The 22,150-nt window shown below is 38.8% G+C and overlaps 1 protein-coding gene across 3 annotated transcripts in view; it reads right to left on the reverse strand.

The window, feature by feature from the left end:
* The window catches only part of CDKL2 (cyclin dependent kinase like 2), a 49,571-nt gene that overhangs the window by 22,492 nt on the left and 4,929 nt on the right, over positions 1-22,150 (reverse strand). The window contains exons 2-7 of one of the 3 annotated variants that reach the window (XM_007519810.3): positions 20,244-20,442; positions 13,394-13,588; positions 9,526-9,704; positions 5,908-6,020; positions 2,604-2,743; positions 140-228 (exon numbers count right to left, since the gene is read on the reverse strand). In XM_007519810.3, the coding sequence (XP_007519872.1) occupies positions 140-228; positions 2,604-2,743; positions 5,908-6,020; positions 9,526-9,704; positions 13,394-13,588; positions 20,244-20,411 (884 nt within the window). In that variant the 5' untranslated portion in view covers positions 20,412-20,442. The remainder of the gene's footprint in view (positions 1-139; positions 229-2,603; positions 2,744-5,907; positions 6,021-9,525; positions 9,705-13,393; positions 13,589-20,243; positions 20,443-22,150) is intronic. The other 2 variants (XM_060187877.1, XM_060187878.1) reach the window with 2 other exon arrangements.

Genomic DNA, 22,150 nt, shown 5'->3' on the forward strand with positions numbered 1-22,150 from the left:
ATTACCAGATTGTAAGATTATAGTGTATAGTTCCATACCACACCCACCAAAGTTCTATGTCCCTACCCTCTCACTTCCCAGAGATAATAACTCTAAGTGTGGGTTGGTCTGTCCGGGAAAGCATGGGTCAGTACGATACCTCTCAGCAAATCCATCCAGATGAAAGAAATCATGGTGCAGGAGCTCAGCACAGAAGGGCCTTTTGTCTGGGTCAATATGTAAGCATTTCTAGAAAGCCAAGGAATAAACACAGTTCATATAAAAGAAAATCTACATACATTTAAATTTCTAAATACAGAAAATTCCTCTTTCTAGTCAATGGATTTTAAACATCTGTAATAAACAATAAAGAATAAAGCATGGGTTTGGAGAGATAGCACTATGGTTTACACAATAGACATTCATGTTAAAGTTCTCCTAAGTGCAATCTCCAGCAGAAGCCAGAACTGAGCAGTGAAAGAAAGAGGAAGAGAAAAAGAGGTGGAGGAGGGGGTGTGAAGAGGAGGGGAAAAAAAACACAATCGGAGGTAATGGTCACCAATAGTTGCTAATATCACAAAAGGACATTCTGTGTCTTTAAATGAAATTACACAAATCTCATGATTTGCTAAAACAACACCTGATTCTTATCAAGTTCTATTTCTGTTATATCTGACTTTTTTTTTTTTTGCCTCCAGGGTTATCCCTGGGGCTCTGTGCCTGCATTAGGGTCCACTGCTCTATTTTTTTCTGTTTTTTGAATGGGACAGAGAGAAATTGAGAGAAGAGGGGAAGATGGAGAGGGGGAGAGAAAGATAGACACCTGCAGACCTACTTCACTGCTTGTGAAGTGACACCTCACCATAGCCCCCCCCCACTATTGGGGGGGGGGGGTAAGAGCCAGAGGCTTGAACCAGAATCATTGTGCAGGTCCTTGCACTTCATACTATGTGTACTTAAACCAGTGCACCACCGCTGAACACTCCTGTTAAAAGTATTTATTTTATTTTTTATTTTAAGAGCATACTGTTCAGTTTGGGTTTATGGTGGTGCAAGGGATTGAACCTGGGAGCTCAAACTGCAGCTAGGAGTAGAATTTTATTTTATTTATTTTGCTTTTTTTTTTTTTTTTTCTATGAGTCACACCCACTCACATCCCTATTCTGACAGGAGCACCTTATTATTATTTTTTTTCTGCGACTTTACTGCTCTGGATTGATTTTTTTTCAGACAGAAACAGAGAAACAGCAGTCTAGGAAGTGGCACAGTAGATAAAGCATTAGACATTCAAGCATGTGGGGTCCCGAGTTCATTCTCTGGCACCACATATGCCAGTGATGCTCTGAAGTATGTTCTCTCTCTCTCTTTCATATTAATAAATTAATTAATCTTAAAACATCAAAAGAGGCAGAGAAGAGGGGATACCATAGCACTTATGCTTCTTTCACTGCTGGGTGGGTGCTCGATTTTTTTTTTTAACTAGATACATTTTCTACTCACTGTGAAAATGGAAGTTGGGTTTTTATTTTCTTTTTAATTTTTTTTTTAATTAGATAGGACATTTAAATTGAGAGAGGACAGGGAGATAGATAGAGAAAGAGAAAGAGGGGCCTGGTGGTGGCACACCTGGTTGAGTGCACATGTTACAGTTAGTACACAAGGACCCAGGTTCAAGCCCCTGGCCTGCACCTGCAGGGGCAAAGCTCTGCAAGTGGTGAAGCAGGGCTGTAGATGTCTCTCTCCCTCTCTATCTCCCCCTTCCCTCTTGATGTCTGGCTGCCTCTATCTAATAAGTAAGTAAAGATAATTTTTAAAAAGAAAGGAAGGAAAGAAAAAGAGGGCAGTAGTGCAGCAGGTTAAACGCACGTGGCGCAAAGCACAAGGACCGGCACGAGGATCCCAGTTTGAGCCCCGGCTCCCCACCTGCAGGGGAGTCGCTTCACAGGCAGTGAAGCAGGTCTGCAGGTGTCTGTCTTTCTCTCCCCCCTCTGTCTTCCCCTCCTCTCTCCATTTCTCTCTGTCCTGTCCAACAATGATGACATCAACAACAATAATAACTACAACAACAATAAAAACAAGGGCAAGAAAAAGGAAATAAATAAATAAATATTTTTTTAAAAAAAAGAAAAGAAAAAGAGGGAGAAGAAAGACAGACTCCTGCAGATTTGCTTCACCACTTGTGAAGTGACCCCCCTGCAGGTGTACAGGTAGGGAGTGGGGGGTTGAAACTGGGTCCTTGGTTATCCAGGTGCACCACCGCCAAAGCCCCACAGACTTTTCTTAGATCAAGCCCACTTTCTGCTTTTGGAATCTCTTTTTCTAAATAAATTTACATGATTTGCTTTAATTGTGTATCTGTGAATTCTTTCATCAAGCAACCCAAGAGTCCCTCAAGTTAACTGGTCATGTAAATGTCCTGCCAGAAAGTGAAAAGAAAACACTCACGTTACAGTGCACAATGACCCAGGTTCAAGTCCCTGGTCCCCACCTGCAGAGAGAAAGCTTCACAAGTGGTAAAGCAGGGTGGCACGTGTCTCTCTGTCTCTCTTCCTCTCTATCTCCCCCTCTCAATTTCTCTCTGTCTCTATCAAATAAATAAATAAATTTTAAAAAATCATGGTTACCTTTGCTAAGTCTATCACAACTTCAGGAAGGTTGGGATAGCGCCTTTCAAGAGGTTCTGTTTCCTTGATTTCAGGCAACCTTACCCCAGAAAATACAGGATTTTTATAAAATAGCTCCTGATGTCTTGGAATAAGATTACCTGGAAGTAAAAACAGCATACATCACTGTCATTGCACATCATAATTAAAACAGCAAAGATACAGATGATATGGAATAAAGACTGAAACATAGTCAGGTGTCTCTGACTTTGAAAAATCAGTAACAAATTGTTCTTAATAAGTAAAAGTGTTCTTAATACTGTAGTACCTGACAATCTATACAGTGGTTTATTTATGTTTGTTTGTTTTTTGCCTCCAGGATTATCTCTGGGGCTGAGTACCAGCAGTACAAATCCACTGCTCCTGTGGCCATTTTATTGATATTTTGGATAAAACAGAGAAAAATTGAGAGGGGAGGGGAAGATAGAGAAGGGGAGAGAAAGATACACTTGCAGATCTGCTTCACCACTTGTGAAGCAGACCCCCTGCATGTGGGAAGCCAGGGACTGGAACCAGGATCCTTGAGTGGGTTCTTGCACTTTGTACTATGTGCACTTAACCCCAGTGTGCCATGGCCTGGCCCCCCAGTGGTTTATTTTTAAAAACATTTTACTTATTTATTTTTAGTGAAAGAGAAATGCAGAAAGAGGGGCCCAGTGGTGGTGCACCTTGTTGGGCGCAATGTTACAACGCTTAAAGACCTGGGATAAAGACCCGAGTCCCCATCTGCAGGGACAAAGCTTTGTGAGTGGTGAAGCGGTGTTGAAGGTGTCTCTCTGCCTCTCCCTCTCTATCACCCCTTCCCTCTCTATTTTTGGTTGTCTCTAGCCAATAAATAAAATAAAGATAATTAAATTTTTTTTTTAAAAAAAGAGAAATACAGAGAGAAAGATACACAAGAGAAACCAGAGCACTGCTGAGCTTTAGTTTATGGTGGTGCTGGAGATTTAACTTGGGACCTCTGAAGCTCAGGCATGAACATCTTTTGACCTATGCTGTCTCCTCAGACTCTGTACTGTTTTGACCAAAGTCAAGTCAAGGAAATTAACATTTCTAGCTTGATTTACACATTTAAGAAAGATTACATCATTAGACATGAAACTTAAGATGTGGGGTAGCATAGGAAAAAGGACAGCTAAATAATATTTTATAATTTTGTAGATATAAGTACCAGTATTTTACTTCTTTTTAAGGTGTATGTATATGTATTTTTTTTTTTTTTGCTATACTTAATTTTATTGCCTCTAGAATTATTGCTGGGGCTCAATGTCTGCATTACAAACCACAGTTCCTGGTGGCCATATATATTTTTTTAAATCTTATTTTGATAAGGCAAAGAAATTGAGAGGGAAGTGGGAGATAGAGGAGAGCGTTAGAAAGATTCCTGTAGGGGGTCGGGTGGTGGTGCACCTGGTTGAATACACATGTTACAGTGCTCAAGGACCCAGGTTCGAGCCCCTGGTCCCCATCTGCAGATAAAAGCTCTGTGAGTGGTGAAGCAGTGCTACAGGTGCCTCTTTCCCTCTTTCTCCCCCTTCCTCTCAATTTCTGACTATCTCTATCCAATAAATAAATAAAGATAACTTTTAAAAGATTATAAAAAGGGGGCCAGGTGGTGGCGCACCTGGTTAAGCTCTCACATTATAGTGCACAAGGACCCTGGTTCAAGCACCTGCAGAGGGAAAACTTCATGAATGGTACAGCAGGGCTGCAAGTGTCTATCTATCATCTGTCAACTCCCCCTCCCCTCTCACTTTCTGTCTCTATCAAATAGTAAATAAATAATATTTTTTAAAAATTATAAAAAGAAAGACACCTATAGTGATCTGGGAGGTGGCGCAGTGTATAAAGCATTGGACTCTCAAGCATGAGGTCCTGAGTTCAATTCCCAGCAGCACATGTACCAGAGTGATGTCTGGTTCATTCTTTCTATCCTCCTATCTTTCTCATTAATAAGTAAATAAAATATTTAAAAAAGAAAAGAGAAGAAAAGAAAAGAAAAGGAAAGGGAGAGGGAAAGGGAAAGGGAAGGGAAGACACCTGTAGCCCTGCTTCACCATTTGTGAAGCTTCCCCCAAAAGTGGAGGCTGGGAGATTGAATCTGGTTTCTTTCTTTCTTTCCCTTTCTTTCTTTCTTTCTTTCTTTCTTTCTTTCTTTCTTTCTCTCTCTCTTTCTTTCTTTGTTTCTTTCCTTCTTTCTTTCTTTCTTTCTTTCTTTCTTTCTTTCTTTCTTTCTTTCTTTCTTTCTTTCTTCCTTCCTTCCTTCCTTCCTTCCTTCCTTTCTTTCTTTGCTGAGGGATTAACAGTTTACGGTCAATAGTAAAAGACAATAGTTTGTACATGCATAACATTTCCCAGTTTTCCACATAACAATACAACACCCACTAGGTCCTCCTCTACTATCACATTCCAGAACCACTTTATTTAATTTTAGGAGATAGAGAGCAACACACACCACAGACTGAACCTCAGCATCTAACACTTTACTTCTAACAGTAAAACAGAAAGCTGATCAAAACAACAAATGCATTGATAGTCACATATTTACAATCTAATCTCAACCTATTGATGTCATTCTTTAAGAATTTTAGTTTTGTGGTCTGGGAGGTGGCGCAGTGATAAGGCTTTGGACTCTCAAGCATGAGGTCCTGGGTTCGATTCCCCAGCAGCACATGTGCCAGAGTGATGTCTGGTCCTTTCTCTCTCCTCCTATCTTTCTCATAAATAAATAAATAAAATCTTTAAAAAAAAAAAAGAAAAGAATTTTAGTTTGGACCAGGGTGTTAGTTCAGACTGTTAGAGCACCAGCTTACGTATCTGGGACATCAGAGGTATCAGATTCAAACCCCAGCACCAATGGTGCCAGAGTGGAGGAGTGTTCTGACGCTCTCACTCCCGCTCTTGTTTCATAATAAATAAATAAATATATATATATATATATATATATATATATATATATATATATATATATATGAGAAACCTAATTTAGAGTGAAAGACCACAACACCAAAGTTTCCCCAGTGTTTTGGGGGACCAGAAACTTAAGCCCAGGTCACACACATGGCAAGGCAGGCACCTAGCCAAGTTAGCAACTTCACTGACTCTGTCTCTTTCTATATGAAAAATTCAGTCTGGAGTGATCTTATTTACCAGAGCACTGCTCAGCTGTTGCTTATGGTGCTGCAGGGAATTGAGACTCAGAGATGAAAGTATTTTGCATAACCATTACACTATCCCCCCACCTGCCCATGACATATAATCTTACCTAAACACATCATTATATGATATAGTTGATCAATATCAGAATCTCCAGGAAAGAGGGGTTCCCCCATCAGCATTTCAGTTACCAGGCAGCCAATAGCCCATACATCAACAGCCCTGGAAAATAATAATACTGTGATATAAAACTTGCCATTCTAACACAGCTACTGAGACTGAATCTATATTGGTATTTGGTGTCCTTGATATCAAGAATAGTAGTAAGCTTGAAATTACCCATAAAAAACATATTTTCTATAAACTTAAAGTATTAACTTTCTGCTACTTTATTTTGGTATAACACCCTCATGGTTTAATCTTCTGTGTCTTTTATTGCCAAAAGTATTAACTCTCAATTTTACCTGTCAGAGTTTTTAGAAACTGCAACCACTTGACAGAAAAAAAAGGGAAAAGCCTTTTGAAAAGTCAAAATAGTCACTATGTGTACTTAATCCTGGAATTTGGCTATTCTTACTTCTAGTTAGAGCCTATTCATCTTTGTTTACACACTAATCTAACAAGCTGCTTAGGCAAACCAACCCTTATAACTAACACACACACACACACACACACACACACACACACACTGAAAATAACACACCACCTGAAGGGAGTGATTGGTGACACACAGAATAAATAGGAAAACCAAAGCTAGTAGAAGAAAATAGAAAAAACTATCTTAAAAATCTGTCACAGTGGTCTGGGAGATGGTGCAGTGGATAAAGCACTGGACTTTCAAGCATGAGGTCCCAAGTTCAATTACCGGCAGCACATATACCAGGGTGATATCTGGTTCTTTCTGTTTCTCCTCCTGTCTTTCTCATTAATAAATAAATAAATAAAATCTTTTTAAAAAATCTGCCACAAGAGAGTTGGGGATGTGTTTTAGTGGTGGAACATGTGCCCTGAACACAAGAGACCCTGACTCTGAGCTCCAACACCATTTGAGAATAACAAAAACAAAACAAGTAGCACTCCATGTATGGTGAAATGATTTGTCAGTCTCTTCTTTCTCTCTCAAAACAAAATTTTAAAAAATTGGGCCAGGAAGATTAGCTTGTCAGTAGAGTACATGTGTGAGAGTGTGAGTTTGATTTCTGGCACATACAAAATTCTTTATTTATAAAATCAGGGAAGGTATGGTCCAGGAGGTGGCACAGTTGATATTCTCAAGGCACAGTTGGATTCTCAAGCATGAAGTACTGAGTTTAATTCTCAGCAGCATATATACCACAGTGATGTCTGGTTTTTTCTCTTTCTCCTATCTATCTCGTTACTAAATAAATAAATTCTTTAAAAAAAAATCAGGAGTGGGTGGGAAATAAAAATAAAAATCAGGGAAGGCTGGCAAAATAACTCACCTAGGAGTATGATTGCTTTGCCATGGGTGCAATCTAAATTCAAGCCCAGCTCCTACCACACTGAAGGAATCTTCAATGTTGAAGTGTATCTCTCTGTCTCTGTCTCTCTGTGTCTGAAAAAGTAGACATGAAACAACAAAGCCCCAGAAACAAGAATAAAAGAGGAGGGAGAGAATAAGTAGAGGAGGAGGAGGGAGATAGGAAAGAAGGAGGAGAAAGGAAGAGAGAGAGAAAGAGAGAGAGAAAAAGGAAGGAAGGATGGAAGGGAGAAAGGAAGGAAAGAAAGCAGGGCCTAGGAAATAGCTCACCCAGTAAAGCATGTGTCTTATCAAGTGCAAGGCTAGGGTTTAAGCCCTGTATGCTGGAATGGTGCTACGATATTTTTCCTTTCTCTGTCTTTCCCTTGCCATTTTCTCTCCTTAATTCTCCAAAATGGAGAATGAAAAAATTGATGCAGGAGCAGGTATATTATATTTGCACAAAGTTCTGGCATACAGTTAATACACACGTGCACAGGCGTGCACACACACATTCTTTCCATCTCTCTCTCCTACTCTCTCTCATGTGCCAAAAAAAAAAAAAATCTCAAAGAATAATATGCTTACATCATTTGTCATAAGACAATTACCTTGGAATTGCTTTAAGACATAACTATAAAAAAAAAAAAAAGACATAACTATACTATAAAATGGTACAAAAATACAGCCTGGCAATGAAATAAAAACTAAGAGTACAGAAATCATTTTAAATGGGGTGGTGGGGTCAGGTGGTTGGGTTGGGCGGTAGCGCAGTGGGTTAAGTGCACAAAGCACAAAGCGCAAGGACCAGCATAAGGATCCTGGTTCGAGCCCCCGACTCACCACCTGCAGGAGAGTTGCTTCACAAGCGGTGAAGCAGGTCTGCAGGTATCTATCTTTCTCCCCACCCCCACCCCCGTCTTCCCCTCCTCTCTCCATTTCTCTCTGTCCTATCCAACAACAATAATAACCACAACAACAAGGGCAACAAAAAGGGAAAAAATTGCCTCCAGGAGCAGTGGATTCGTGGTGCAGGCAGCGAGCCCCAGCAATAACACTGGAGGTAATAATAATAATAATTTTAAATGATGTATACTCTGAAAACAGAGAAAATGTAAAAAAAAATATTTCTAGAGCTGTTTCTACCTACAGTATTAAATATTATAGAACTTTCTTCTTTGAAGAATTTGCTTATGTAGAAAATTTTAGTTTTGTGGTCCGGGAGGTGGCACAGTGGATAAAGCACTTGACTTTTAAACGTGAAGTCCTGCGTTCAAGCCCTGGCAGCACATGTACCAGAGATATGTCTGGTTCTTTCTCTCTCTCCTCCTATCTTTCTCATCAATCAATAAATAAAATCTTTTAAAAAAATTTAGTTTTGAAACCATTTCACTCAACTATGTTTCTCCTCCCACAGCTGCCTACTCCACTCCCCTTCGCTCCATTCCAATCAATACTAACCTCTCTTTGTAATAATAAGTAATATTTATTTATTTGCTAATGAGTGAGAGAGGAGGAGGAGAGAGAAAGAACCAGAACATCTCTGAGGTTCCAGGTTCAAGCCCCAGCATCACGATAAACCAAAGCTGAACAGTGTTCTGGTGTCTATCTGTATTTTTCTCTTTGTATCTCTTATAAATAATTAAATAAATATATAAATATTTAAAAACCAGAATATTACCCTGGTACATGAAATGGCAGAAGTCAAATTCATGCTTGAGAGTCCAAACTTTATCTAGTGTGTCACTTCCAATGTCACTTAAAAAAAAAAAAAAAGATGTATTTATTAATGATAATTGGCGGGGAGGGGGAAGATCCTTATCTTTAGAATAAATTTACTTGGGTGGTGGACCTGGCTGAGTGCACACGCTACAATGCACAAGGTTCAAGCCCCTGGCCCCCACCTGCAGGGTGAAAGCTTCACAAGTGGTGAAGTAATGCTGCAGGTGTCTCTCTGTCTCTCTCCTTCTTTATTTCCTCACTCCCCTCTTGATTTCTCTCTGTCTCTACCAAAATAAATAAGTAAAATTTTAAAAAAGAATAAGTTTATTCATCCACATTGTCTAACAAACATGATTAAACAGGAAATATCAAAATGATCATAAATCACTTAGTAAAGTTCCCCAAATGTTAAGCCTCCCAATCAGAATTAGAGAGATCATTTACTTTCTTAGAAATACATTCCATTTCATCAAGAAAACAGAGTTACATCTGTCCTCCTACCCCACACCCTTCCCCACATCTTACTTGCCGTACTTGACATCACCGACCAACAGTTCCGGAGCTCTGTACCATCGAGTCGCCACATAATCTGTATAAACCTCCCCAGGAGCTGCCAATGTCCGTGCAAATCCAAAGTCACATAACTTGACAACGCCAGACTGGGAGACTAATATATTTTCTGGTTTTATATCCCTATGGATGATCTAAGAAAAAGCAGAGTATGACATACATTGGCCTATCATTTTAAAGTAAATTAATTTCTTGAGCACCTGCCATGTGCACAATACTGTTTATCTCTATGATGAATACAAATAAGAACATATAAAATTGTTCCTGCCAACAGGGACTCAGAGGTTACACGGGCATCTGTACTAAATATAAAAATATATAGAACCTGGGTCAAGTGGATGGGGTAGTTAATTATATTCATAGATTCTCTTTCAGATTGGGAGCTCTAACCCAACTTTCTAGCCTTATTTCCAGCTCTGACAATGTTTTTGTCCAACTCCATGTTAGCTATTAAACTCAAGCAAAACTATGAAAGTCATAGGCACCTAGGAACATACCTAAAATATATTTCCTCATTTCTTCTCATCCTAAGATCCCCATTCTCATCTGCCCTATTCCTACTTTTTGGTTCCTGTTCATTAATCATTTTTAAAATATTTTTTATCATATTATTAATTTATTATATAAAGACAGCCAGAAATCGAGAGGGGAGGGGATACAAGAGCGGGGAAAGACAGAGAGATACCTTCAACACTGCTTCACCACTCACAAAACTTTCCCCTTGCAGGTGAGGACTGGGGCTCAAACCCAGGTACTTATGCATTATAACAGGTACTCAAGCATTATAACATAACTCAACCAGGTGTGCCACCACCCAGCACCCTCATTAATCAATTTGTCCTGCTTTATATCTCACCACCTTTCAGCCACCAATTTGCAGATGCTATCATGATTCTATCCTGACCTCCCTGGACAGATGACCTCACCAATGTGACTAGGAATCTCACCTCTCCAGAACCCTACCCCAGTAGGTAAAGATACAAACAGGCAGGGGATATGGATCGACCTACCAATGCCCATGTCCAGTGGTGAAGCAGTTACAGAAGCCAGAACTCCCACCTTCTGCACCCCTAAAAGAATTTGGGGGGAGGGGGTAGATAGCATAATGGTTATGCAAAGAGATTCTTGGGGGTCTGGCAGTACTGCAGCGGATTAAGTACACGTGGCACGAAGTGCAAAGACTGGTGTAAGGATCCTGGTTCAAGCCCCCGGGCTCCCCACCTGTAGGGTAGTTGCTTCACAAATGGTGAAGCAGGTCTGCAGGTGTCTTTCTTTCTCTCTTCCTCTCTGTCTTCCTATCCTCTCTCCATTTCTCTCTGTCCTGTTTAGCGACATCAACAACAACAATAATAACCACAAGACTACAACAAGGGCAACAAAAGGGGAAAAAAATGGCCTCCAGAAGCAGTGGATTCATGGTGCAGGCACCGAGCCCCAGCAATAACCCTGGAGGCAAAAAAAAAAAAAAAGAAAAAGAAATAATAGTTAACCTATATCTGTGACCTAGGAGAACTACTGTAGTTTCCAGTGGAGAGAATGGAGATACAGAACTCTAGTGGTTGGAACGGTGCAGAATTATACTCCTGTTATCTTATAATTTTGTAAATAAAATTAAAATAAAAAAAATAATACTTATGAGTCAATGAGTCAGAAATTAGCTCACCTGTTAGAACACAGACATTACCATGCATGAATCCCTGAATTTGAGCTGTTGGCATCACAAAGGAACACCATGGATAGTGAAGCAGTGCTGTTGTGTTTCTCCTATCTACCTCTCTGTCTCTCTCCTTCCTGATTGTCCTGATCTCTCAAAAAATAAAAAACAAATTAAAAATTGGGTCAGGGATACTGCTCTAAGGTAATATCACTCATTTATGAGGCCCTGGGCTCACTCCACAACTCTACGTTAAGAAAGAAAAAAAAAGTATTTTATGCCATAGATTGTATTAAATATCCAAAGCTATTACACAAAATATACACTATTAATTACAAAATGAATTATTTTATTAATAACAGCTTTAAAGAACTAAGCGATTAAAGCTGTTATTGAAGACTCAGGAGGTCAAGGTCACTGAAAGGAGTAGGCTCTGAGACACATCTTGGGAAGGGCTACAATTCATTTGGTAATTAATAGAGCAAAAGAATGGAGATGGGACTAGATCAGAAGAATCCAGCGTAACATCTTATCTGTAGTAGAGATTATGCACTAGGAAAGAGGAAGCCTGAGCTTGTATCAAGGGGGATGGGAACCCACAGAAATGACATGAACAGTACAGTGTGTAAAAATGCTGGCATAAATAAACAGTATCAGAAAGGGAGCAGTGAGAGTGAGAACTCTGTCTCCGGTTCTCAGTATAGACAATGCAATCTTCCTGGAGATATCTTCTCATCCCTTCAAACAAGAGGGTTGTAGTACCTGAATATCATGTTCCCATCACTTAATGTTTACGTAGTAATCAGTGGAGATGAAATTAGTGGAATAAGTGCACGGTGTTTATAATTTTTTGGATGTTTATACTTTTATTTTATTTTTTATTTATTTTTTAAAAGTAATTTTCTTTCTTTATTTATTGGATAGGGACAGTCAGAAATTGAGAGGGAAGGAGGAGACAGAGAAGGAGAGAGAAAGACACCTGCAGCCCTGCTTCACCAATCACAAAGCTTTCCTTCTACAGGTGTAGACCGGGGACTCGAACCTGGCTCCTTGCACTTTGTAACATATGCGTTCAAACAGGTGTGCTACCACCCAGCACCAGATGTTTATACTTTTATACTTCATAAGCAGGCAAAAGACTCTGAACAAAGGGGTGGGGTAGACAGCATAACGGTCATAAAAAGAGACTCTGATGCCTGAGGCTCTGAGGTACCAGGTTTAATCCCCTGCACCACCATAAACCAGAGCTGAACAGTGCTTGGCAAAAAACAAATAAACAAACAAAAAACAGATGTGTGGCCCAGGAGGTGGTGCAGTGGTTAGAGCACTGGGACTGAAAGCATGAGGAGGCTTGGGAGGTAGTACAGTGTATCAACTGTTGGACCCTCAAGCAATAGATCCCAAGTTCAATCTCCAACAATACATATGCTAAAGTGATACTCTGCTTCTCTTTCTAATAAATAAGTAAATAAATACATAAATAATAAAATAGGGGTGGTGAAATAGTTCACTTGGACAGTGTGCTGCTTTGCCAAATGCATGCTCTCTGCATGAGCTTCAGTGCTGTATGTTCTTTCTCCCTGCCTCCATCTTAAATAATAATAATAATAATTAGTAGTAGTAGTAGTAATCCCAAGTTTATTCCTAACATTGCTCTGGTTCTCTTTTTATCTCTCTCTCTCTCTTTCTCTCTCTCTCTCTCTCTCTCTCTCTCATATCAATACATACTCCTTTTAAAAGAAATCTTTAAAATTTAGTTGGAGAAAGAGGGGAAGAAAGACATCATAATACTTCTCTACCATTCATGGACCTTCCCATGGTGCAGTGATGCTCCCATATGATGCCAGGAATCAAGCTGGAACTTCATGTTGGGTAAGTTGCATGCTCTTCTAGGAGAGTTATCTCCTGGCCCCCAAACATTAGTTTAAACAAGTGACTTTATTATTATTATTATTATTATTATTATTATTATTATTATTATTATTACCAGAGCACTGTTCAGCTCTGGCTTATGGTGCAGGGGCTTGAACCTGGGACTTTGGAGCCTCAGGCATGATAGTGTGTTTGTATAACCATTATGCTATTTACCCTCCACCCTAAACAAGTGACTTATTAATCAAGCGACTAGTGTCACAACTAATAGAATAATTATTTAACCTAAATACTTACATTATGACTATGACAAAATCCAATTCCATTAATAATCTGAAACAAATACTTTTGAACTAGTTGGCAGTCTAGTCCATTTGGAAAGAGTTCCAAGTCATCAAGAATTGTATGATCAACAAATTCAAAGACTAGGTACCATCGTTTTTTTTTCTTACACACTTCCAATAGATTCACCAGATTTTCATGCCTCAGTTGCTGTTGTAAAAAAATGCAAGAATATTTTTACAGGATTACTCAGAGGAAAAACACAGGAAAAAAAATTGCTACATATGGGTAAACTTTAATGTCTAAACTAAATTATTTTTTAATTATGTTATTATGGGAAATAATGATTTATAAGACAGCTGTCACATGATAAAGCAAATTCTTAAATGAAGCAGAGAGAATGGTACTGCAGCATTAAATGAAATGATAATAACTGAACATTTTCAAAAAGTGACAAGTAATATTTTATAGAAGCCAGAGCCATAAAAATCAAAGAAGGAAACATATGGAGAAAGTCATTCCCAGACACATTAGTGTAAAATTGCTAAAAACCCAAATTGAAGGAAAAAAAAAACATTAAAAATACAAAAATACAGAACAAAATAATACATAGAAAGGAAGGTTTGACTGTTAGCTTTTTATTCATTTATATTTCTGTCATTACCTGGGCTTCATTGCTCTTTTCTTTTCCTTCTTTCTATCCTTCCTTCCTTCCTTCCTTCCTTCCTTCCTTCCTTCCTTCCTTCCTTCCTTTTTCTCTTTTTCAAATAGAAAGAGAACGAAATAGAAGAGCAGATAGGCACCATATTACTAAAACTTCCTCTAGTGCAGTAGGAGTCAAGTTAGAGCTTGGGTTGTGCTAAAGATAAAGCAGATGTGCTGCTACCAAGGGAACTATCTAGCTGGCTTTTGCTGACCTTCTAATAGAAGCAATGAAAGTCAGAGGAACAATATAATGCTATTTTGAACATATTAAATGTTTTTGTCAATTTAGCACCCTGTGAAAATAGTCTGTTTTCTTTCTTTCTTCCTTCCTTCCTTCCTTCCTTTCTTTCTTTTCCTACAAAGTCAGAGTCTTGAACATGTCTGAAATCACCACTCTTGGGCTAATTTCTTCCTTCTTTTAATTTTTTTTAGATAGAGAAAGAGAGGGAGGGAGGGAGAGAGAGACATCACAGTACTACTCCAAATCCATGGAGTTTCTTTCAGTGCTGGGGTAGCTTCCATGTGGTTTCAGGGTTCAAATCCAGATGCGTATTAAGAAGTACATTGGACCAGGTAAGCTATCTCTGAGAAACAACATCTTCTCTTTTATTTTAATTAAGATATATTTGCTGACAAAGAATAATGTTTGGTTGTGGCTGAGAGACAAGCGTGATCCCAGGAATATTGAAAATACCTAAGAATATTGGTTAGGGGCTGGGAATACAGCATAATGGTCATGTAAAAGACTATCATGCCTGAGACTATGAGGTCCCAGTTTCAGTCTTCAACACAACTGTAAGCCAGAGCTGAGCAGTGCTCTGGTCTTTCTGTATCTCTCTCATTAAATTAAAATAAATGAATATTTAAAAAGAGAGGAAGGAGGGAGAGGAGGAGAAGAAGAAGCTACTGAGTTAACATTAAAAAATATGTATCTGGGGGCCCGGAGGTGGTGCACCTGGTTAAGTGCACATATTACAGTGCACAAGGTCCTAGGTTCAAGCCCCTGGTCCCCACCTGCAGGGGGGAAGCTTCACAAGTGGTGAAGAAGAGCTGCAGGTGTCTCTCTGTCTCTTTCTCTATCTCCCCCTCCCATCTCAATTTCTCTCTGTTTCTGTGCAATAATATGTAAATAAAATATTTTAAAAATATTTATATATATTGTTTGGAGCCAGAGATTATGCAAATAGACGCTCATGCTGAGGCTCTGAGCACCACTCTAAACCAGAATTGCGCAATTTTCTGGTTAAAAGAAAACAAATAAATTTTTTGAAAAAAAGAATATTGTCTATCTGCGGGAGGAAGTCTTTTAAACAATATAATGACCTCTGTTTTCAGATAAACATAAATGAACAGCATTCCCTATCAGCAAATCTGTTTAAATGAAAATAAAGACTCTGACTTAAGTACTATGAAAGTGATCCAAGACAGAAACTCAGAAATACAGAAAAGTTTGAAGAGTAACAAAAATGAAAACTAATCACTATATCCTATTAAGTATTGATGAAATAATTTTGAGAGGGATTTATCACTGTACAGAATTATAATGTGTAACAGGAACACTGCCTATATCCCTAGAGATGGGGAAGAAAAGGAAAATGAGGGGAACTGAAGTTAAAATTTATAATGTTCTTGTTATATGTATTCTTAGGGGCATTAATAAATCAAACTTGTATATTGTAATACCTAGGAAATCCCTAAAAGACAATTAAGATTAGTTAAGAAACATAGAATGAAGTAAAAAAAAAAAAAAAAGAAGAAGAATAAAGAAAAACAGAATGCAACTAAGATGATAAGAATATCAATACTCAGGGCCCTAGTCGGGGAGTCCCGAGATCCCAAACAGACATGCTGGGCCTAGACCTCAAATAAATCCCTCTTTCCATTGTTACCAGTCATCTCTATCAGGAACAACACAATAGACCCCTTTGTGGGGCCCCCTTAGGACCTTGCCCTCAACTTGGATCAACAATGGTAGAGAATGTTCCATCCTCTGAAGGGAGGCTGAACAACATACTCATACTCCACCTGAGGAAGATGGGTTCTGAAATTGGGGCAGCTAGGAATATTCCTACTCATGACCACAGAATGTGAGCTCAGATCTACAGGGATACAGAGGTCACATAGGCTCCTAAGCTGAATATGGGCCCCAGATCAAAACGATGGGGTTTACAGTCAGCAATATTTATATTCCTTTCCCTTATTTGGGAGCTACTCTCTTCCCTCATCCAGCTTTCTGGCCCTTCTGCCAGCCATAAAATCATCTCCTCAGAAAATAATTAGGATACACCTGCATATCAGATCTCAGGCTCAGGGGAAAAAAAAACAACTAGTATAGTCATGGGCCCTTTGGAATATATTTAAAACAGGTCTTACTATCTACCTACAAAACGGAGACTCTCAAATCTTCATCTGCAATATTCTAGCCCTTAGGTTCATGATTAGTCAATAATTTGTATGGCTTTATATGTTAATTCTTCTTTCAGTCACCAGGTTCCAGATGCCATGGTGCCAACTGGACTTCCCTGGGCAGATGCCCCCACCAATGTATCCTGGAGCCCCACTTCCCCAGAGTCCCACTTCACTAGGGAAAGACAGAGACAGGCTGGGAGTATGGATCAACCTGTCAACACCCATGTTCAGCAGGGAAGCAATTACAGAAGCCGGATCTTCCACCTTCTGCACCCCACAATGATCCTGGGTCCATCCTCCCAAAGGGATAAATAATAGGAAAGCTATCAAGGGAAGGGATGGGATACAGAGTTCTGGTGGTGAGAATTGCGTGGAGTCGTACCCTTCTTATTCTATGTTTTTTGTCAGTGTTTCCTTTTTATAAATAAAAATTTTAAAAAAATCAATACTCAATAAATATGCAAAAAGGCAAAAATATATTGAATCAAGTATTTTTAATGCTTTAAAATTTTTATTATCTTTATTTATTAGATAGAGACAGCCAGAAATTGAGAGGAGGGGGGTGCTAGAGAGGGAGAGAGCCAGAGAGTCACCTGGACATCTGCAGCCCTGCTTCACCACTCGTGAAGCTTTCCCCCTGCAGGTGGGGACCAGGGGCTTGAACCTGGATCCTTGCGCACTGTAATGTGCGCGCTTAACCAGGTATGCCACCACCCAGCCCCTGAATCAAACATTTTATCATTGTAATACAACACTTTTTTTTAAGATGCGTTTATTTATTGTGAGAGTGAGAGAAGACTAGAGCCATAGCTCAGCAAAATCTAAGTAAGGATCAAGAAAAATTGAAGATATGCCATATAAACCCTAGCCAATTTTAATGTACTGTAGCCTTGTTAGTTTTAGACAAAAAAAAAAAAACTATTTGGGGCCAGTGGTGGCACACCTGGGTGAATACCTGTTATAGTGCATGAGGATCCAGGTTTGAGCCCTCTGTCCCCACCTGCAAGGGTAAAGCTTTGCAAGTGATGAAGCAGTGCTGCAGGTGCTCTGTCTCTCCCTGTCTGCCCCTTCCCTCTTGATTTCTAGCTGACTCTATCCAATCAATAAAGATAATACAAAAAATTACTATTTAAAAAGAAGTTATTTCAGGCTGGGGAGATTTAGAGTAGCAACTACTACGTCTGAGGTAGCAGGTTCCATCCACCATGTCACTTTATACCAGAGCTGAGCAGTGGCTCCTAGTTTTCTCTCATGCTCACAATAAATAAAAACATATTTGAAAAAGTTTTGTTTCATAATGATAAAAGACTTGACTGAATATAAAGATTTAATAATCCTAAATTTGGTGCACAGAAAAGTAATATGTTCTTTCTGTTTATAAAGTTATGTTAGCTGAGCTACATTGAAAACAGACAATTCAGTAATCACAAAGGAACTTACTAGACAAAATAAGCATACAAAAGAATCAGTAAGAATTTAGGGGAGTCGGGCGGTCACACAGTGGCTTAAGTACACATGGCGCGAAGCCTAAGGACCAGTGCAAAGATACGGGTTCTAGCCCCTGGCTCCCCACCTGTAGGGGAGTCACTTCACAGGCAGTGAAGCAGGTCTGTAGGTGTCTTTCTCTTCCCTTCTCTGTCCTCCCCTCCTCTCTCCATTTCTCTCTGTCCTATCTAACAACGACGACATCAATAACAACAATAATAACTATAACAACAATAAAAAAAGAATTTAGAAAATTTGGGGTTGGGCGGTGGTACACTGGGTTAAGTGCACATAGTACGAAGCACAAGCACCTGCTCAAGGATCCTGGTTCGAACCCCTGTCTCCCCAATCGCAGGGGTTTGCCTCACAAGCAGTAAAGCAGGTCTGCAGGTGTTTTTCTTCCCGCCTCTCTATCTTCCACTCCCTTCTCAATTTCTCTCTGTTCTCTCCAATTAAAAAAAAAAAAAGGGGGTAAAAATGACCTCCAGGAAGAGTGGATTCATAGTGCCAGCACTGAGCCCAGCAATAACCCTGGAGGCAAACAATAAATAAATAACTAAAATTTAAAATAATTTAGAATATTTGAAGAATACAACTAACAAACTTGACCTAACAAATAAACAAAGAATACTTTTCAAGCACACAAGGAATTTTTTAAATTATTTATTTATTTATTAATGAGAAAGGAGGAGAGAAAAAGAACCAGACATCACTGTGGTACATGTGCTGCCAGGGATTAAACTTGGGACCTCCTGCTTGAGAATCCAGTGCTTTATCCACTGTGCCACCTCCAGGAGTACAGGAAAATTTTTTTAAGTAAGAAATTATTCCAAAAGAATAATATCTTGTACTCAGATCATGGGATAATTATGTCAAAAGCAAATCAATAGGAAAGGAAATTTAGAAAAATTCCACATGTGGAAATTAAGGGAAATAAGAAAATACTTTAAATTGTTAACTCCAGATTTCTGGGATACAGTCCAAATAGTTCTTAGAATAAAAGGTATGTCCTTGGGCCGGGTGGTGGTGCACCACACATAGTACGAAGTGCAAGGACCCGCTCGAGGATTCTGGTTGGAGGCCCCAGTTCCCTTAAACAAACAACAACAATAACAAACAACAACAACAACAACAAAAAAATATATATATATATCCTTGAATATATATATGAGAGGGAAAGGCTGGGTATTAAATAAGTGTCTAAGAAAGAGAAGTGCTATATAAATCTGTCCAAAACAGTAGCCTGGGAAGTGGCACAGCAAATAAGGTTGTGGATGCTCAAATATGAGGTCCCAAGTTGGACCCCCAACAATGCATGTGTCAAAGTGATGAGGTTCTGGTTCTCTCTCTCTTTCCTTATTTCCTAAATCTTTTTTTTAAAAAAAATCTACCCAAAATAAATAAAAGAAATGAAATACTAAAGAACAAAAATGAATAAAATAAATAATACATTAAGGGACCAGGTGGTGGTGCACCTGGCTACATGTTACAGTACACAAGACCCAAGTTCAAAACCTCTAGTCCCCACCTGCAGGGAAGAAGCAGAGAAACAGTACAAGGCCCTCTCTCTCCCTCTCCCCCCTCTTAATTTTTCTATATCAAGAATAAATAAAAATAATATTAAAATTAAAAATAATAACATGTTACTAGAGAAAATTCACAAGCATTGAGTAATGAATGTTCTTGACACAGAACACTTTCACGTTTGTCAAAACTCATTGCATTGCTGGAGGAGATATGCATCCTGTGTGATGCTAGGAAGAGAAGGGTCTTGTAAGTTTGTGTCTAGTTCCTTCTACAGTTCACCTCCAGTGCCCTTGCTCTTGCTTATTTTCATTTATACGTTTTCACTATATTAAAGCATTATCTTGAGGGACCATAGGGGGTATGTGTGAGGCTCTTTCAGTTATCCCTGAAACCAATAACAAAAACCTGCTATAGCCAACAACAGAACTACATGCAGAGTGTTATAAGCACTCCTAGTGATGATGATAATAATGGATGGCTACATGATAGGCAGACAATAGACAAGTAACAAATATTTTTAAAATCATGATTATATTTATGACATACATTAACATGTACATGTAATAATTTTGTTTATTGCCCAAAAGGAAGGCATTTTATACTTTAAGCCTTATTATATAAATAAAACAACTAGGAAAACATAGTAGTTTAAAAAAAAGAGGTTTGTTTTTTTTTCTAAAAAATGTAATCTTAAGCAAGAAACAATTCACTTTCCCAAGTAATGTATGTATTTACTCACCTTTAGTAACTTGATTTCTCTCATGGCAATTTTTTTAACCATTTTGTCATCATCACTTTCTAAGAACTTCTTAATAGCCACAATTCTTCCACTATCTTTATTTCTACACTTCATCACCATTCCATAGCTCCCTTCTCCGACCAATCCTAGGTTCTCATATTTTTCCATGTTAATTCAAGACCTGTAGGAAATTTCCTCACTATGGAAACCAAAATATCAAGTATGTTAATTTCCTCGAGCAAATTAACTCTCCCCCAACTTCATTTCTTTTTTAAAATTTTTATTTTTTATTAATGAGAAAGTTAGGAGGACAGAGAGAAAGAACCAGACATCACTCTGGTACATGTGCTGCTGGGGACTGAACTTGGGACCTCATGCTTGAGAATGCAATGTTTTATACACTGCGCCACCTCCTGGACAAACCCCCAACTTGTTTTCTCTATAAGAACAGTAATTGTGTTCAATGTTGTCCTGTAATGACCTGAAATTTCTTGTTTCCACATGTAAGCTATGTTTTGAAAATATCCACACACATTTCATAACAGAACAAATTGAACTGAGTCAGTAAGCTACTAAATGTCAAGTTAATAAAATCCAATACATTTACATTTGAGGTAAAGCAATAATTGAGCTACCATATGAAATAGTTGTAATTCACTTTACAGAAACTCAACCCCTGAACATCTGAGATAGCTCACCAGATTTTCATGCCCGATGCTTGAAAGTCCCATATTCATACGTTGGCAACACAGTAAGCTGATCAGTGTTCTGACCTCTCTCAATACAATAAACAAATAAATATTTGGGGGAAAACAAAAAACAATTCTTCTCATTCAAATACAAAAGAGGCACAACTGAATGAAGTGAAGACCATTTTTTAAATTATCTTTACTTATTATATAGAGACAGCCAGAAATTGAGAGGGGGAGAGATGGAGAGGGAGAGAGAGACACACACACACAAACAGCCCTGCTTCAACACTTGCAAATCTTTGCTCGAACCCAGGGACTTATGCATTGTAACATGTGCACTCAGCCAGGTGCACCACTACCTGGCCCCCAAAATCCATTTTTTTTACATTAGATTTAAAATGTCAAAGCTAGAAATCTTTTTTTTTTTCCAATAAATATTTATTTTATTCAGGGGTAGAGAGAGAGACCAGAGCACTCACTACTCAGTTCTGGCTTATGGTGCTGTTGGAATGATTCCTGGGACCTCTGGGTCTCACTGACTGATCTGGGGATCCGGCGGTAGCGCAGCAGGTTAAGCGAACTCGGCGCAAAGCGCAAGGACCGGCGTGAGGATCCCGTTCGAGCCCCTGGCTCCCCACCTGCAGGGGAGTCACTTCACAAGTGGTGAAGCAGGTCTGCAAGTGTCTATCTTTCTCTCCCCCTCTCTGTCTACCATTCTCTCTCCATTTCTCTCTGTCCTAACAACGACGAAATCAATATGAACAATTAAAAAAAAAAAAAACTAACAAGGGCAACAATAGGGAATATATATATTTAAAAAATTAATACTATAGTTTTAGGTGTATGTTGGTCTGTATTCCTGTACAACTCAGCACATCCACAGCCAAAGTTAATGTACTTCTCCATCTATTCCTCACTATTTTCCCTACTGAATCACCTCTGAGAACCACTTATAATCTTAACAGTTGGAAACTTTTTTCTTTCTTTCTTTCTTTTTTTTTTTTTAACCAGAGCACTGCTCAGCTCTGGCTTATGGTGGTGCGGGGAGATGAACCTGGGACTTCAGAACCTCTTTGCATAACCATTATGCTATCTCCCCTGCCCTTTTTTCTCTTCTTTTCTTTCTTTTCTTCCTTCCCCTTCCTTCCTTTCTTTTTCTTTTCTTTTTTTTTTTGCGTGGTTGAAAAATTTTAATGCACTTTTTACTCAACTGAG

Source organism: Erinaceus europaeus, chromosome 3, assembly GCF_950295315.1.
Source record: "Erinaceus europaeus chromosome 3, mEriEur2.1, whole genome shotgun sequence".
In the NCBI taxonomy this organism is placed as follows: domain Eukaryota; kingdom Metazoa; phylum Chordata; class Mammalia; order Eulipotyphla; family Erinaceidae; genus Erinaceus; species Erinaceus europaeus.